The sequence below is a fragment of the Asterias rubens genome, chromosome 8 (assembly GCF_902459465.1).
Source record: "Asterias rubens chromosome 8, eAstRub1.3, whole genome shotgun sequence".
In the NCBI taxonomy this organism is placed as follows: Eukaryota; Metazoa; Echinodermata; class Asteroidea; order Forcipulatida; family Asteriidae; genus Asterias; species Asterias rubens.
The window spans coordinates 16565868-16584302 of NC_047069.1; the positions used below are offsets into that span (position 1 = coordinate 16565868).

Genomic DNA, 18435 nt, shown 5'->3' on the forward strand with positions numbered 1-18435 from the left:
TAGTTTATCAAAGTTAATATTTACAAACGGTTTACTTCCTACTGCAGACTAAGACGATAACGTTGGAGATGACATGCACCAACCATCTTGTGAAGGTGCTTATTTAACCATCGTCAGGTTCACCGAAAACACTTTCTTGGTTTTATGTCACCAACTGTTGAAAGACTGTTTCAGTCTAGCTAGATGACTCTCCACTACAAGTTCAACTGTTAAAGTGAGGTAGGAATACTGAGACTAATCTCTAATATCTCTAATACTGAGACTGTTAAGTAAAACAATTTTGATTGCACTTTACCAGCTGAGGACTGTATCAAGTCTAGCGATGTGTCTTTGAATCTTCCAAACAATCTCAGAAGTGGGAAAGACAGTTTGTCAGTAAAATACTGCATGGTATTAATTGAGATCCTGCAACAGAAAATTTAAACAACCAGCCAACCCTTGGCCGAATTTCATAGAGGTGCTAAGCACAGCAAATTTGCTTACCATGTTATTTTTTTTCAGGATAAGCAAACAACAGTTGAAAACCCACTTAGTTTAGCTCAGCTCTAAGAAATTGGGCCAACTTATTAACAGTTAAATTGCTTACAGTGTACAATGCGGAAACAAACTGAAATAGTCTCTAAAACAATGCAAGTGGGCTGTTTCATTTTATCGCTTCAAAGAACGTGTTAATGTCAATATAATTTTGTTTGTACATTTGTCTACTTCAGATTGGAGATAACAAACCCACAATCTGAAGAAAGTGCAACCATATCGTTGGGATGCTGAGGCCAACAACACTTTTTGGACTGTACGCCACCAACTGAAAAAGGACTGTGTCAGTCTAGCAAGATGACTCACCACTACAAGTTCAACTGTTGAAGTGAGGTAGGATATTATTTCTTTTACTGTGTGTCACCAGCCAGGGGGAGGACTGTATCAAGTCTAGCGATGTGCCTTTGAATCGGAAAAACAGTCTCAGAAGGGATAAAGACAGTTTGAACCAGCAAATACTGGCGTCATTTTGATATCATACAGCAGCTCGCATAAACAACCAGTCAAGCCAAATTAAAAGACAGTGGACACTATTGGTAATTACTCAAAATAATTATTAGCATAAAACCTGACTTGGTAATAAGTAGTGGGGAGCTGTTGATGGTATAACACACTGTGAGAAGAGGCTCCCTTTGGAGTAACATAGTTTTTGAGAAAGAGGTAATTTTTAACGAATTTGATTTCGAGACCTCAGAATTAGAATCTGAAAGCACACAACTTCGTGTGACAAGGTTTTTTTTCTTTCATTATTATCTTGCAACTTCAAGGACCAATTGAGTTCAAATGTTCACAGGTTTGTTATTTTATGCATATTACATTAAGATACAACAAGTGAGAAGATTGGTCTTTGAAAAATACCAATTGTGTCCATTGTCTTTGAAATCATCCAAACAACAATAACAAGATTACAATAACAACAATAACTAAGATTATGTAAATGCACTGAAATAATGAGTCCTTTGTCTACTCTATTTTCCCTCAGTTGTGGCAGTCTCCGATTAAGTGCAGGTGACTATACAATGGGGCCTGTTTAATTGGGGACGCATCACAGTCAACGACAGGCAACTTGGTAAGTTCGGAAAACATCATTCTCAATTATTTCTTGAAGTCAGCGGACACCTTTGGTAATTTTCAATACCAGTCCTTGAAAATTTTGACTCCATTTGGACTCGATTGTTCGTAGAAGTTTCAAGAGAATAATGGAAGAAAAACACCCTTGTTGCATTGTGTGCTTTCAGATTCATTGAATTCGAGACCTCAGCTGAGGTCTCGAATTCAATTCAAATATTTAAGTGAGAAAGTACTCCTATCTCAAAATCTACTTTACTTCAGAGGGAGCCGTTTCTCACAATTTGTTATGCTAATAATTTTCTTTTTTAGTAATTACCAACAGTGTTCAGTGCCTTTATACAGATGGTTGATAATATAAACCTTTATCACTGTGAGGTCATCTTGATTTTACTCCATTCCAACTCATTGTAACCAAACTGAGGCTAGGCGAAATAATAGTCTGGTGAATGCTAGCATTCATTACTGTTATTGGAAACAGGGAACATGACCAAGATGGTGACAGCATGATAAAGGTCTATACAAATTTGGCAAATGAGTCTTATGTTTCTGAATTAGCATTTTCGGCGGTTTCAAGTGTGAACGAATACATTCATTCTCATTCTTACATTTGCAAAATACATTCCATGCAACTACCGGGTGGCAAAAAAAAGATTTGTAAAAACGCAAACAGAAACCAAAACCTGCGATGTTCTGTGTGCCATGTTTGATGAGTTGAAAAACCGATTGGAGCTGGAGAAGGGATTTCTTGTACATGGAAACATTAAGATTTGGCTTTTCATATCGAGTTTGATCTTGTTTTGTTTCTCCTTGTATGGCACTTCACTGCATGCAAGCCTCGACTTTTAGAAGATGCCTTCATAAGTATTTTTTTATGTTAGCTTTCATATTTACTACAATTTGCTTATTTATTTATATCAAATTCCCGCATTTGCATTGTTCAAAGTCTTTCCTTCTTCAAGAAAGTATGGACAGAAATGTGAGTTTGAATTGAACTGAATTGAAAAACTTATGCCTGTATTCAACATCAAATCACATTTAGTTAAAACATGAAATTTATTTTCCTCTTCAGATTTAGACTACGACCTTCAAAATGACATACACTCATCGTCGGTAAAAGGTTCCATCCACCTGAAGAAGTACTGGTGTCAAGTCTATTTAGATGACTTCCAGCTACATGTTTAACTTTTGAAGTGACACCGGAACCTTGAGTGATGTAAGAAATAATACTTTTTGGACTAAGGTACCACAAGTCTCAACTGTTCGAGTGATAAGATGGTGTTGATGCTACATCTCAACATTACTTACGCTTTTGGACCAATCACCAACCGAAGAAAGACCGAGTCAAGTCTAGCCAGAAGACTATTTCTGATTTAAGTTCAACTGTTTAAGTGAAGAAGTTGTGTTGATGCTACAATTGTAATTAACGCGTTGTGGACTGCCACTAACTTGAGAAAGACTGAATCAAGTCTAGCCAGGCTACAGGTTAAACTTACTGTTCAAGTGATGAAATTAGGCCAATGCTAAAATGGAAAACTGACGCTTTTTGGACTGTCACAAACACCAATATTGAAGATAGACTGTGTCAAGTCTAGCCAGATGATACCCTCATTGATGTTCAACTTTAACGAGGTGGACAATGACAACGCCTTACTGTAGGAAGACACTCCCTCAGAGGGAACCATCTTGGGCTAAGTCAGACTATCGTCTGTGGCTATGGCTATGACTGATGCTATAATAATGTGCCTCTTTAATCAATAACACATGACCATCAAGCCATGTCCCCAGCCACCAATCAGAAACACCCTCAGTGTAATGTGTAATCAGAAGACTCTTTGTGAATTCCATTATCATGTTGTACAATGTATAGCTTGGTATCACATCAGTTGTTTTGACCAAATTGGCCAGGTGGCCTCATGGCAAGCATTGTTGGTTAACCATGGAAAAAACAATCCATTATAACTTTAGGGAGAGTGCAATACCCTTTGGATTTTGATGGAGTCAAAGCAGTTAGGAATACAAATTTGAAGACAGTGGCGTGATATTGGTAATTACTCAAAATAATGATTAGCATAAAACCTTACTTGGTGACGAGTAATGGGGAGAGGTTTTTTATAGTATGAAACATTGCGAGAAACGGCTCCCTCTGAAGTGACATAGTTTTCGCGAAAGAGGTAATTGTCCATGAATTTGATTTCGAGACCTCAGATTTAGAATTTGAGGTCTCCAAATCAAACTTCTAAACGCACACAACTCCGTGTGACAAGGGTGGTTTTTCTTTAATTATTATCTTCCAACTTTGACTACCAATTCAGCTCAAATTTTCACAGGTTTGTTATTTTATGCATATGTTGAGATACACCACGTGAGAAGACTGGTTTTTGACATAAAAGTGTCCAGTGTCTTTAAAGAGGGAATAACTAATCCACTCAATTAAAACATCAGAAGTGTAATGTATTGTATTAGTCGCTTTTTTATAGCACAAATTGATGTATTTTGTCAACAAAGATGCTATAGTTGTAAAAAAGAAAAACTCGGGTGGAATAGGCTTAATGTCATTATGGAACAAGTGTTGTAAACTTATGTCTTTGATGAAGTCAAAACAAAAATTGTCAAACATAGCCTACATGTTTTCCTACAACTTTTACTAAGGAGGAAAACTTCACACATTGCTCAAATATTATTGGAATTGAAAGATTTTTGGAAGTGTAAACTTCAGCATAAATATAGACAAAATGCATGGTTTAAAGAAATGCGCAAGCAGCATTCAGCTGCAATTACAAACACAAATAATCACATAACCCACAACACTGGGTTCGGTTTCACAATTTAAGAGCTAAGATTGATCATATAAATTTTTTGAAAAAGTGTGATGTTATAATAAATCTAAGTTTTTTTTTGTGAAACCGAGCTCAATTCTCTTAACCCTAAAACTGAACTAAAACTTAATGCTTTAACCTCAATCTTGCACTAAAACCATCCAATATCAAACTACACTTCATTACTAATACCTTAACCCCAACATCTAAGCATTCACTTAGATCCGCCCATTAAACAGCAAAATAATAAATCTTCCGTTTAAAACATGCATTATGTCTGTACTACTAGCGCTCAAAACAGCTTCAACTATAAGTAGACAACTATGAAATTATTGGGTTTTTTTAATGAGTTTTTTTTTATAGCCCAACTGTGGGTTACACTCTTTAAGAAATGATACCGTATCGAAACCTAAGTAGTCATTACTTATTTATTTATATTTGCTATTTTTTTATTATTTTTTTTTTATTAAGATTATTTTTACTTGAAGACCCTTCCTAATCTTACATGTAAATGACTTGCATTAAAGGAACTTGACACTCTTTGTTATTACTCAAAATGATTCTCAGCATAAACACTTAGTTGGTAACAAGCAATGGAGAGCTGTTGATAGTATACAACATTGTGAGTAACTTTCCACTAAAATATTTGAATTTGATTTCGAGACCTCAGAATATATTTTTAGGTCACGAAATCAAGCATCTGAAAGCACACACACAACTTTGTGTGACAGTGGCGTTTTTTGCTCCATTTTCTCGCAACTCCGACGACCAGTTGAGTTGAAATTTTCACAGGATTGTTATTTTATGCGTTTGTTGAGATACACCAAGTGACAAGACAGACCAAGGTGTCCAGTGTCTTGTACACTTATTTAAGAGAATAAAAGACTGACCTCAATATTTTCTGGCATAATAATATGTGCTGGTAGATGAATGTGTTACATGCCTGCATTACCTGATGATGTGATATGTTTTCTTCTTATGTTATTTTGTTTGTCTTGTGAGTCGCTTTGCTCATTGTAGAGCACCATAGAAATGTTTACTATTATTAAATTATTTTTTATGATGTTTTGGGATGTCATCATCTCATATTTGTACACCTGTGGATACAGGTGTCTATGTTTTGTGATGACCTTTGATAAAGCACTATGTAAAACAATATTGTATGTTTCTATCGTAAATCATATGGAACTACAGAATTTTAACCGTTAAGTGTTCTTTAATGTTTCATGGCAAGTTGACATGTAAGGTAGTTTTAAATTGTGATAATGTTTTTTCTTTGTCAGACACATTAAGTGATCTTCATTATTTCATGGCATTTGATGTACACACTAGCCGCACAACCAGTAATAGGTTAACAACATTTACATGTTAACTTAGTTTTAAAAACTAATGATCTTCATGGTTTTAAAAATTGTTATCCTAATTTGTCATGGCATTTGATGTTCACATTACCACACAGTAAAAGGTTAACACAGTTTACAAGTAAACTTAGTTTTAAAAACTGTGATGAAAATGTGTCTTTGCTAGGTAGACTTATTATAAAATGTGCAGTTGAGCGCCCTCGGTAAACTAGCACTTGGTTTCCCACTTTACGAAATCAAACATGGGTTTAGTATCGGGGTGTGACGTAAGGATGTCACTTTACTTTGGTTCTCACTCCAAACAAGACGGTTTAAACAAACAAATAATAAGTAAAATTTGATTAAACCGTTTTTAACCATACACCGATGTGTGTTAGCACTGTATACTTAGTACTTTCCCGAGTCCTGTGACAAAATATCATAGGCATATTACTCGGGTTGGATTCGAACCCACGACCCTTGCAATTCTAGAGCAGTGTCTTACCAACTAAGATTAAACCATATTAATATGTATCGATTCCAATCGTCATGTTGGCATGAGATAGCAAGCATGGGGCCAAACTACGTTCTCAATTTCCCCAAAGGGTTTTCGAGTTAGCGTAGCCGGCTACTACCACGACTGGATCACAAGGGTAAAGATTGTACTAAACAAATAATAATTTAATAATATTTAGAAATAAATAATTTAGTAATAAAAATAATAACAGATGTGTTTGTTTTATATATCTTTATTGTTAATTTCTATTATCTATTTGATGTATTTTTTTTTAACACGTTATGTGCAATTCAGTTTTTAACTGCGTTGACATGTTTTAGTAAACCATTTTTGAATTGAATTACATTGAATTGAATAAACAATACTATTCTTAACGGTGAATAGGGAGGACAATCCCGTCACACAAGAGACTGTCATTTTGGAAAAGGCAAATTATTAACTGATGTAATATTTAGTATTAAACAGTTGTTATGTTTATGAAAGATATGATATTATGTGATGTACGTGTCAAATGTTTGTTATTTTTTTATATTTATGTGAAAAGCCAATGTGCAAAATAAGACCAACAGTAACATGCAAACTATCGTGAATACTGTTAATTATTGTAATTAAAAGTGGTGTTTATTTTAATGGATTTAGTGGAGAATAGTAAAATATTTTGTACTTTCGAGTTTTTGTACCCCAATTCGGTAATTTTCTAGAGCTCCCCGGTATTCATTTCACTCGGAAATGGCTTAACGTTTTACTTTGTAAATACGGATCAAGGTACGCCGCTCCATTATGAAAAAGGTTTCTAGCAATGTCAGTGATTAATTTCAACCTGATGGATTTATGAGCACGATGTATCGAGATATTAATGATACTGTACAAATCCATGTAGGCTAATGAATTAAAGTTATCCCGCAGAGAACAGTGTACTCTGGAAAAACTTGCACCAAAAAGAGACGGATTTTGTTCTTTGCCTACTGAAATGCTGATGTAATAAACAGTTATTTGTTCATAAGCAAACGGTACATATTGTGTAATATATAGAAGGGAAATCGTCACTGTGGCGTGTAAGGGCATACTTTCTTTCGAGTTGTGGCCCATTGGTCTAACAGCATAAAACCTAGAACCCACTTTTACACACAACTATATCACAATCGGAAAAATGTAAATGTGCTTACAAATTCTGCTAAGTGTAATACTGGCAAGTCAACTATGGTACATGAGCAGTTAACTCTAATCAAACAGTGCCCTCGTTTCTTTAAAGATTTCACGAAACGTCTAGGATTAATCCTATCTCAAGTTAGGACGAGTAACATGTGTCGCATGCAATTATGTCCTCTATGCAATATGCAATCGTGTCCGCCCGGACGCTGCTGCATAATGCAATCATGTCCGCCCCCGTGCAAAACCATCCTTGCAAAATTTAAACGCCTTTGGTCGACGGAACACGTTCGCCATTTTTTTTACAAGCAAAGTGCATGTCATGGATGACATAGGAAATGTCCGGCCGTTGTGTATTCGCTGCAATAATAAAATACGTGAATATTCATGCTGCACATACCTAGGTTTAAGTGCATGCACGCTCGCTCACGCCCGCACATACATGTACCGTCATGTACATGTCTGCCGGACGGTTTTTGCACAGCTCCGGACACGATTGCATATGCAAAAGTGTCCGGAGCGGACAGTTTTGCATGGCGGACACAATTGCATCTGACACCGGTCCTAACTGAGGATAGGATCAGTTTGTCCCAACGTGTAAGGACACGGAACTTTAATCGTCCGAAGTCCTAGGATTAATCCTAAGCTAGGATGAGTTTGGTGAAATCGACGGCTGGTACCTTTTCCCTAGAAACAATTTTGGTTTGCTTTTTGCTTTTAATACAATAATAAATGATAATAATAACAACATTTATATGGCTTCTCCACGTTTAATACGTAATATTAATAATGGGTTGAGTATTGGGAATGACTATAGCGAGCTCACTTCAATCTGGTTTGCTCCCGTGTGCAATTTTATAAGAGTTTAGAATGTGCTACGGCGCATTCAGCAGCCACAGCCAGGAACACCCCTTCTCTTTTCGATAAGTGCACATGGTTCTTGTACGTGCCTTTACACAGTACACAGGGCCAACGGCTTTACGTCCCGTACACTGTTTGCCACGAGTATAGTAAATAGTACATCGGCTGTTACGGGTAGAGTACATTGCTTGCACTCTCGTTCGTGTCACGTTCGCACAGATTGAATGTGCATCTTAATTCTCGCTGAGGGGTTTATGTCTTAAATAAAACACAAGCAACGTCAACAACCTCAAGACTTCGTAGTAATGTAACAAGGGTCGTTATTTAAATTCTGTATAATTGTACGGGTACCCACTTATTAAGTGAATTAGTGATATCTTCCTAGAAAGGATCAGTTTGCCGCAGGTTTATAGATTCTTGACTACGCAGTCTGATACACTGAAACGACCTGTCAGTGGTGTTATCTTTTTAATCTAATTTTTCTTTCGAGATTTTCAATACCGATGAAGTGTATTTGGGGGCAGTTTGACTTCACTCAATACGGTATTGGTACCTTCTATGTTGCCTCGGGTTTGTGGTAACACCATCTTCTCGCTTGGTTCTTTGAAGAACTTTCTTGCTTGCGGAGTAGATTCTTAATTGTCATGGTTTGCGGTAACACCGTGTGTGTGTCTACTTGCCAGGGAACTGTCTTGCTTTAAACTCTACTACCGCGGGTTTGACTGTTTAATTTCTGGAGACTTCTCAGTTCTAAAAAGAACTATCCTGCTTTTTAACTGCTACCTGGTCCGAATGTAGAAACTCGGCTTGGACTTATACTTTTACTTTAGCTTATAGAGGATCCTCATTAACTTTACTACAGCGGATCGAGTTCTTTGTTTGTCTCAACGTTTCGACTTACGTGCTTGCTCTAGTCATCGTCTCCTTTGGTTGAGTCCGTGATTAATCCGTCGCGTTTTCATTGACTCCTCATTGTGGATACGTGATATAAAACTAATATAATATGGAGTTCACTAACGGTCAGTTGGCTCTGGAGGAATATGAGGTTCCGTCTGGTCGTGTAACGGGCTTGAAGACTGTCTCTGAACGCATCAAGATGGAAGTAGCTGATGTGAAACAAGACGAGCGAGATTTTAAGGAGGTATTTCAAGAATTCGGAGATGCTACAACGTTCCACGGCATTCGTTACATCACCAATAGTTCCAACCATATTGTTAGAAGGTAAAGTTAGAGTTTTGGTCGGACATTGGTAATCATTAATGGAGCTTTCAAAGATATCCTTATAGCATGCACAGGTTTCGGGGAACAAAGGGGAAAAAGCCTTCGTTTGAACGAAACATATCTTTGTCTGAACGAAGTTTTTTTTCTTGTAATTAACTTCGGTGTGCTGATTGGAGTCCTTCAAGAACCTCCAGAAGGGTTAGCGAACTTTAGACTAATTAGCATGACTTATATTTGGACGATCATATCTCAAAAAGTAAAGCACCTACATAAATAACAATTACATCAATTTCAATCTCTTGAAATGGCCCACATTTGATAAAACGAATCTCACATAACCCTTTAAAAAATCAAATTAAAAAAATAAATAAATAAATATAGAAATATTACCGCAATATGCATCGCACTGACTAGACTCGTTTATCGAAGCTTTAACTTTAAAGTCCCGATCCAAATGCCTAATTCTCTCATAACATATTCTGCTTTATTTGCAGATTGATTTGGCTTATGGCTGTGGCTGGGATGATAGTATGGCTTACAATTTCCTTGATGGAATCAGTGACCTTACTCCGGCAGCATGATGAAATAACATCGATATCAATAAACTATCTCACTGACGTCAAGTTCCCAGCCGTTACTCTATGTAATTACAACCAGTTCCGGGATGGGTCGATGCCCAAAGCTGCCATCGAGACCCTGTCCTTGGTTTACGGTGGGGCCTCCGCTCACTCTGCTGACACGATCATAGACACAACACCCCTACAAGACGTTTTCAAAAACAAAACAGATAGCGAAAACATTGAAATTTTGAAAGATGCATCTCATCAAATTGAAGACATGATCATCGAGTGCAAATGGAGGAGTAAACCGTGTTCTCATCTCAACTTTACCCAACGTGTTCTTGACCAAGGCGTGTGTTATACCTTCAATGATCCTGTGGATGAGAAAGATATACTGAGAGTCCATAATCCGGGTAGCAAAAATGGACTTTTCCTGCGTCTAAATATTCAACAAAACCTGTACACATTTGGTGAGACCACTGCTGCAGGAATGAAGGTATGATAATAAGTCATTATTAATTATAGAGTTGAGACATTTTGACCGGTGCACGAGCCCAATTTCATATGAGCTGCTTCAGCACACAGATTTGCTTATCATATTTTCCTGCTAGCGGAAATGAGCAGGATACCAATACACTGGACATGGTATTTTGGCAGGTAACCTTAATCAGTTAACCATGATGTTGCTGTGCTTTGCTACTTGTTGTGCTTAAGCAGCTCTATAATGTTGGGCACTGGACGAGAAGATATGTCAAAAAGTGCGTGTGGAGTCCTACCACTTAAATCACTACCGGTTGTCTTGCTATGAATTTTATTGATGGTGAAATCGAGCCCTGGGTCCAATTTCATATAGCTGCTTAAGCAGAAAATATTGCTTAACTATTTTTTGCTAAGCAGAAATGAGCAGGATACCAGTCACATGGTAGTTTGACTGGTTGGGTCCTAAGTCTGGTAAGCATAACTTTGTTGGGCTTAGCTAGTTTTTGTGCTTAAGAAGCCCTATGAAATTGGACCATGGTCTTACACATTGCGGGGACTTGTGCCATTCTAAGATTTCGTCTCTATCTGTTCTACTCCAGGTCTTATTGCATCCACAAGGCGAGTTACCCATCATCAAGGAACTTGCTTTCTCGATATCACCAGGATTTGAAACGTCCGTTGCAGTGAGACAGAAAGTGGTATGTCATACTTTCATGTTTCTTTTTATTACTCTATCAACATCGCCTGGCTCTATATTCTTATAGAAACAACAAGTACATGTTTAAATGCGGAAGTTAACAGTAAAATAAGGTGCTTGCAGGTTTTGATAACGTTGCATGTGTTTTAGATCAAACCTGAACATCTGACGTCACACTTCGAGGCTTGTGAATGTAAACGCCAGAAACCTGCCTTCAGCGAGCGTACTGATCCTTACAGATGTACCTTTGACCTCACATGAAATTCACAATCATTATGGGTGCGTTCGTTTAGCTTCCCTGGGTCGACCCCGATGTTGCGTATTTTATTTTTTTCCAGAACGAACGTGGGGCTCTTGGGGCTGGCCCGAGGTGCACTGACGTCACCACAGGAAGGCTCACGTGGTGACGTGTCTGGGTTTTTTTCCTGGTTCGAGGACGAACGTGGGGTAATTGTGTGCCCACACTCGTCCTGGAAAAAAATATAATACGCAACATCGGGGTCGACCCAGGGAAGCTAAACGAACGCACCCCAAAACAACGTTACATGCATGCACATGCGCATGTGCAATAAAACAAACGCCATGTTCGCTAGATTCCCGAAAGTGCAGTTGACAAACATCACCTCGGACCAATCAGAACACAGATATGGAAAGGTGTTAGAAAAGCTGCATTTTTATCTAATTAAATCGTTGGATCTGTTAGACCAGTGCCTGTATTTCGGATAACGGCAAGGGACCAGTCTTGTTTTGATCAAGACGTGTTCTTATAGACGACAATAACGTACCCCATTTTACGGCAATCCCTACGGAGTTCAATTCTTTGCATGATACATTGTTCTGGGCCCAATTTCGACGAGCTGCTAAGCACGAACATTTTCTTAGCATGAAATTTCTTCCTTGATAAAAACAGGATTACCAACCAAATTTCCATTTTGTTGCATTTCCTAGATACTGGTATTTAGCTGTTGTATGGTTATCTTGAAAATCACGTAGACATTTGGTTGGGAAATCCTGTTTTTATCAAGGCAAACATTTCCTGCTAAGCAATTTTTTGTGCTTAGCAGCTCTATGAAATTGGACCCCGAATGAATGAATGTAAAGTGTGACATTGTTCTTCCGAAAGCGGACATTCTTGATTATCTGTTTGTTCACATAGATTAGTACAAAGCCTACAGCAATTAAATACAAGCACACAATTTGAACAATTGATTTTCGGCAGCTATTTCATTTTTACATATAATCAAGTAAACATTGGTCAAGGGAAACGAAGTGGGTAATATTTTTAAATAGTTTTTGACTGAACAAAGACAAATTTAATAGAGTGTATGATTTTAACCCACGACCTACGGATTTACATCCCGGCCCACTCTGCCAACTCAGTTATCTTTAGCTAATAATGTTGGTGGTCCTCCATGGCGGTCGATGGTTCAAATCCTGCTCTGGTGAGGTTCTTCTCTCCCAAACCCCCAATTTGATTTCATGTGACCTGTTTCTGTTCTTCCATCAGATAAACAGTCTTCCGGCGCCTTTTAAAGATAACTGCACCAACACCAAATTCACAGATTACTCATTTAATTATTCAGTACCAGCATGCAATTTTCTCTGCAAGGTCCGTTATGTTGTAGATAAATGTGGTTGCCGTGACTACAAATGGCCTGGTAGGTTAAATTTTGTTTCCTGGAAACGCATGGGGGATGGGGCAGTTTAAACAAAATGGAAGATCTCGTTTAAGTGATGGAGAGAAACAAAGTTGTCTATATCTGAAATAGGGCGCTGCAAGTAGTTTTAACGTAGACTGGTTCGGGTGTGCTCAAATTCGGTAATTTCTGGAGAACAAGGACAAAAAAGAGACAAAAAGTAAAAGGTCTCCATATAAAAAGGGAAGTTCTAAAGACCGAGGTGCTCCATAAGAAAAAATTGTGTACAACGTCTTAAAGGGAAAATCTTAAGAACGGGGACAATGGAGACGCAAAAGACGTCTCCACAGGGATGTTGAGAATGTGTGAGGGTAGGTGTATGAGGATGACGGTGAAGTGTTTTATCCACAATGTTTTTTCAATGGATAAATGTGTTTAAAACGTCAGGAAAACGTTCTTTTTGAAATAATTGCTACAATACAAGATGTAGATGTGAGGAGTGGTGCGAGGAAGTTTAAATTCGTATACGTTCGGAGGTCAACTAACATAGTCTGATGGGATGGTGACGTACATTTGTGTCAAATATTGCAAGAATTTATAAAATGTACTTTCAAGGTACGAGTGATCCACTATTTGTTTTTTTTTCTTCTTTTTTTTTTCTCACATTTGTATCCATTTATCTTAATTCATTCAGGAAACGAGCCATTTTGCAATGTATATCAACAGGTGTACTGCATCTACGGCTATGAAGGTACGATTTATTTAGGCTTCAGAGGATTTGTGTCCTTTTTTAACACACATCACATTGTCCACAGTCCACAGGTTTACATAAAACATTAAATATTGTCAAAGACCAGTGTTCTCACTTGGTGTATCTCAACAAATGTTAAAAATAACAAACCTGTGCAAATTTGAGCTCAATTGATCTTTGAAAGATGATGAAAGAAAGAACACCATTGTTTGACGAATTTGTGTGCCTTCAGATAGGAATAAAAGGCTTCTAGCTATAGAAGTTTTCACAATCAATGCTACTTCAGAGGGAGCCGTTCCTCACAATGTGTTATACTATCACCAGCTCGTTACCAAGTCAGTTTTTAAGTTAATATTTGTTTTGAGTAATTACCAAACGTGCACATTTCCTTTAAAGGTCAGATTTTTGGCCCCAAACATTAAACAATAATTTTTGTTGAGTGAATGGTATTTCAAAGAGTATCACCCGTTATAAACTTTTACTTTTAATGGTCATCAGGAACCATGACACAAACTTAAAACGTTTCTTATATAACACATAAGAATTGGTCACGTGATATATTGTCGGGATCCCGACAAAAACTAATTTTGGGCACTTTATTTCACTGCTACTAATAATTGGCGGACTTTTTCGAGCAATGGCTCAAAAGAAAGCTTGTAACTTTCTCGACCCCCAGCAAAATACCTATTGAATTTTAAATCAAGATGCTGGGGTCAAATCGACCAAAAATCTGACATAGCATCTTTAATACATTACTTGCTGAGATGCTGAGAAATGAGAAGAACAACTCAAGAAAATAATGTTCGTCTCAGCTAGGACACGAAAATTACTTCAGAATGTTCAAACGTATGGTAAATTACCATAACTGGTAAATACGTTTTACATGCCTTAAAACTGAGACTAAATTAATTTTCGTGACTGATTTCTCAAAAACTACAAGGAAAGCTTTCTACTGTCGTTATCTTCAAACTGTTTAATGTAAATCTGTGGATATCGTGTTCTGTGTTACAAAAAGTACCAATACTCTGGTGGGTTCGACCCCATACAATGATCACCCATCTTCATTCTAACTTGAGTGTAATAGCAAAACAATTGAATGATAATTTGTTGTCCCAGGTCTTTGTTAACCATGTACTCTTTGCTTTGTCTTGTTGTATTGTGTTATCTCTAATTGTTTTTGTACGGGCACTCCCCATAACACAAGCTGAACCCTCTTGGCACCCAATTCCTAAAAGTGTTGTACATGTTGTTTATAAAATTTAATTAATGAATTAACATTATAATTTGTATATATATGTTCTCTATGTTTTCCTAAAATAGAGCAATATTTAGAAGACGAGATTAAATGCGACTGTCCAATTGCCTGTGAAACAACGCAATATGAAAGCAAGATCTCGACGGCTTACTGGCCAAACACCAACCTTCTAGCCTCAAAGAATTTGTCTTCAGAACTGTTCAGGTAAAATGACACAACCCTTTTCATTAAAGGATTTGGGTACTTTTTCAAAATGTCCATAGATTAACATTAAACTTACAGGGGGTGAAGATAATGATAGTGAAAAGCTTCCCTTCAAATATTTCTGACTGAGGTGCTGTAGTTTTTGAGAAATGAGTAAAACAATGTGATGAAGATACGTTTGTAAATGCTTGAAATAATGTTGGTCTCATGAGACGAAAATTATTTTCATGACATTGTTTTACTCATTTCCCCGAAACTACAGCACCTCAGCACGTAATATTTTCAGGGAAGCTTTCTACTGTCACTATCTTCAAACTGTGTAAGTTTAAAGTAAATATGTGGACATTGTGGTTTTTGTCCTTCAAAAAGTACATACACCCTTTAAACGATCTAAAAGGTGAAGTCATGATATATTTTGTTTCACTACCAATTTTTTTAGAGGAATGCTCATTATGTTCTCAATAAGATTTGTAATCACCATCAAGTGAGACACCTTCCAAACTGGAAAACATCCCCGAGACAAAGAATAGAATACAGTAATGATCACTAGAAGCTATGGGGTGGTTGTGGTTCCAGAGTTGACGCAAGATCCAGTCTGTTGGTGAAAATTGAATCAAGGGTTATGTTTTCTTGTCGTGTGAATATACCAGATTGAACTTCCTTGACGTCTACTTTTTCTGTGAGGAGATATTAAAAACAAAGATAGAGCAGCATGAAGCTTACACATGGACAAGCTTTCAAGGTATTGTTTAATCATGGCAAATACACGGTTTCAATAGTACTAGTGACTTTTGCAGTGCAGAATCTGTCACTCAGTGGCGCTCAATGCGTTGTTACATACTTTATTTTCTGCAAAGTGTGTAGTAGGCCTACTCCGTTCAATTATGAGACCTAGTCCGAAGCACCACGTACTAGTTTACAAGGTGGTGTGGCGCAATATGCTGCCAATCAAAACAGGAACATCCTGGGTGAACCCCTTCTCTTTTCTGATAAGTGCACTGGCTTCTTTCACGAGCGTTACACAACACACGGGACCAGATGCTTTTTCTTACCATCCGAAGGACGAAGCATGGTTAAGTGTATTGCTTAAGGACACTGGGGTGTTGACTGGGAATCGAACCCACACTAGGCCATGATTCGCCACAAGAGATGATTTACATTTGACGTGCTCCCCCCCCCCCCCCGACCTAAGGTCTTCTATACCTAAAGCCACTCAAATTTGGGAACTAGTCTCCTCACTCCCCCTTCCAGTTACCCGTTGCCCACCCTTCTCAAGCACTCTAGCCAGAATGGCAAACCTGTGTGGACCCCCCCCCCCACCTTTTTATAACTCCACTCCACCTCGTTTTTCTCGCAGCGCACATTACTATCGAGCGTTAGCGGGCGCTGTTGAACAACTTACAGAGCACCCTCAACTATGCGCATGTACATAGCGTAGGGAATTTGGTATTTAAAATAATAAATGTTTTACCAACTCAACAAGAACGTCTTGCACAAAGACTATCTCCTGACAGACTGTCCGAATCGTTGAGTCCATCGCCGTTCTTAACAGAACCAACAATCACTCAAAAGAGCATTATCTACCATGGTGTCACTGCAAATGTCTTAGGCCCCTTTTCGAAACCACTGTTTTGGTTCCAGATTCGGCTAAGGGAAGCTTATTGCCAATTATTGCTCGTGCTTTGCGTATACGTGTTCAGGGCTTCGGACGAGAGGACGGAGCCTGAAGCCGAAGCCACGGATTCGAAAAGGGCCATATATAATGTTTATCAACATCTTTACTTCCACAGGTGATGTTGGTGGCTACATGGGTTTACTTTGTGGGATGAGTCTACTGACGGTGCTGGAATGGGCAGACTTCATCTTCATCAACCTCTTGAACAAGTTTTGGTCCATCAAGAAAGCCAATTGAGTGTGGAGCTGTTCTTCATTTATAACAATCATAGGCAATAAACAAAATCGAACTTTAATTCAAGCACTGATTTTACTTGTCAGTAACAAACGGAAGTTCTGGTGATAATATATCTTACGTTGAGGTAATTGTGACCCTTTCTTTTCAACTTTTGTTTAAATTGGGCTCACATAACGATTTGTTGTTTTTCCCTCGAATTGTTGCTCTTTGGCTGCTATCGTCGTGATAGATGGAACCCCCCCCCCCGCCCACAAAACTTTTGTAAACAACTTATGAATATTAATGTGTTGTGCAAAAGAAGCACATTCATGTCTGTATGTATTTTATATTTACTTTTTTTTCAATAATAACAGCAACTCTTGAAACGTCAATATAAACAAAATATATATGTTTAAAGATATAATTAGGTTATGTAAATAGTTTTTACAGATATTTGGTATAATTATTTGACACCAAGTGTGTGTCTGCTTGTCGGGTAATTTTTGTTCTATAATAATGATTCTACTACCTTGGAGCAGATTTTCGGATTTCGGGAGATTTTTCGGTTCTGAACAGAACTGTTTTGCTTTTTAACTCCTATCTGTAAACAATTTAATAATTCAATACTAATGACTGAACATAAATATATAAAACAAAACAAAAAAACGCATGGAACGGTACCCATTTGGGAATGTTTGCTTGCTGATTTGGTTCTTCCCAGGGAAAACATGTGACGCAAGAGCCTATCTGGGACGTTATAATAAAACTTTCCCATTGGACTGGCACTGCTTATCTCAAATTTACTAGTCATTAGGGATAAACTAACTTATCTGGATCTCACAGTTCACAGATGGTATAAAAGTTGTATTTTACAATTCCAGGGGCGGATCTACACGATTTGACGTGATGTGTACAAACTCCGAACTGCCCGCGACGCGAGAGTCAAATGAGACTATTCCGAACGTTACTGGCGCTTTGGCAGTTATTACCCCCCCCCCCACGCCCCTGTGTTTCATTTAGTATTACTGCACGACAGACTGTATTCTCGTTTGTGTAAGGTTCGTTCGGAATTCCCTTGCGACAGCGGAGCAGTCTATGATGAAAAAATCCAGCAGTTAAACGACTTTGCCATAAAGAAATGCTTAATTTTAGGCCAGTTGCTAACTGGCTCTATACGCTCTCAAGGGTGAAGGTGTTTAGTTAAACAATTTATATGTTTTGCTTTTCATTAAAGTTTTAATAATTTAGTTGAACTAGTTGTTTGTGGGATGAAAGCAAAGCTGCCAATAAAAGCATTTTGTAACAAAACTATAGTCTATAGAGTATACTTTCCCCTGACTCTTGTTAAAAAACGACCAGGTGTTATAGAAAATCAAAACATTAGTCAATGTATATTGTTCTTTAAGTCAACTTGTTATTATTTGCTGGGTGCGTCTAATTGACATTATATG

At 37.8% G+C, this 18435-nt stretch overlaps 1 protein-coding gene and 1 long non-coding RNA gene across 2 annotated transcripts; both read left to right on the forward strand.

Moving 5' to 3' along the window:
* Window positions 1-203: 203 nt before the first annotated feature.
* Window positions 204-3658, forward strand: LOC117293852. Its single transcript, XR_004519477.1, has 4 exons — window positions 204-219; window positions 711-867; window positions 1517-1603; window positions 2675-3658. It is a non-coding gene; the product is annotated as an uncharacterized LOC117293852 (long non-coding RNA).
* A 5633-nt stretch (window positions 3659-9291) lies between these two features.
* On the forward strand, window positions 9292-17005 carry LOC117294012 (acid-sensing ion channel 2-like). The gene is made up of 6 exons (XM_033776528.1): window positions 9292-9509; window positions 10004-10565; window positions 11149-11247; window positions 12754-12904; window positions 13578-13634; window positions 16884-17005. Exons 1-6 carry the CDS (start codon window positions 9292-9294, stop codon window positions 17003-17005), a joined length of 1209 nt encoding a protein of 402 aa, XP_033632419.1.
* Window positions 17006-18435: the final 1430 nt, after the last annotated feature.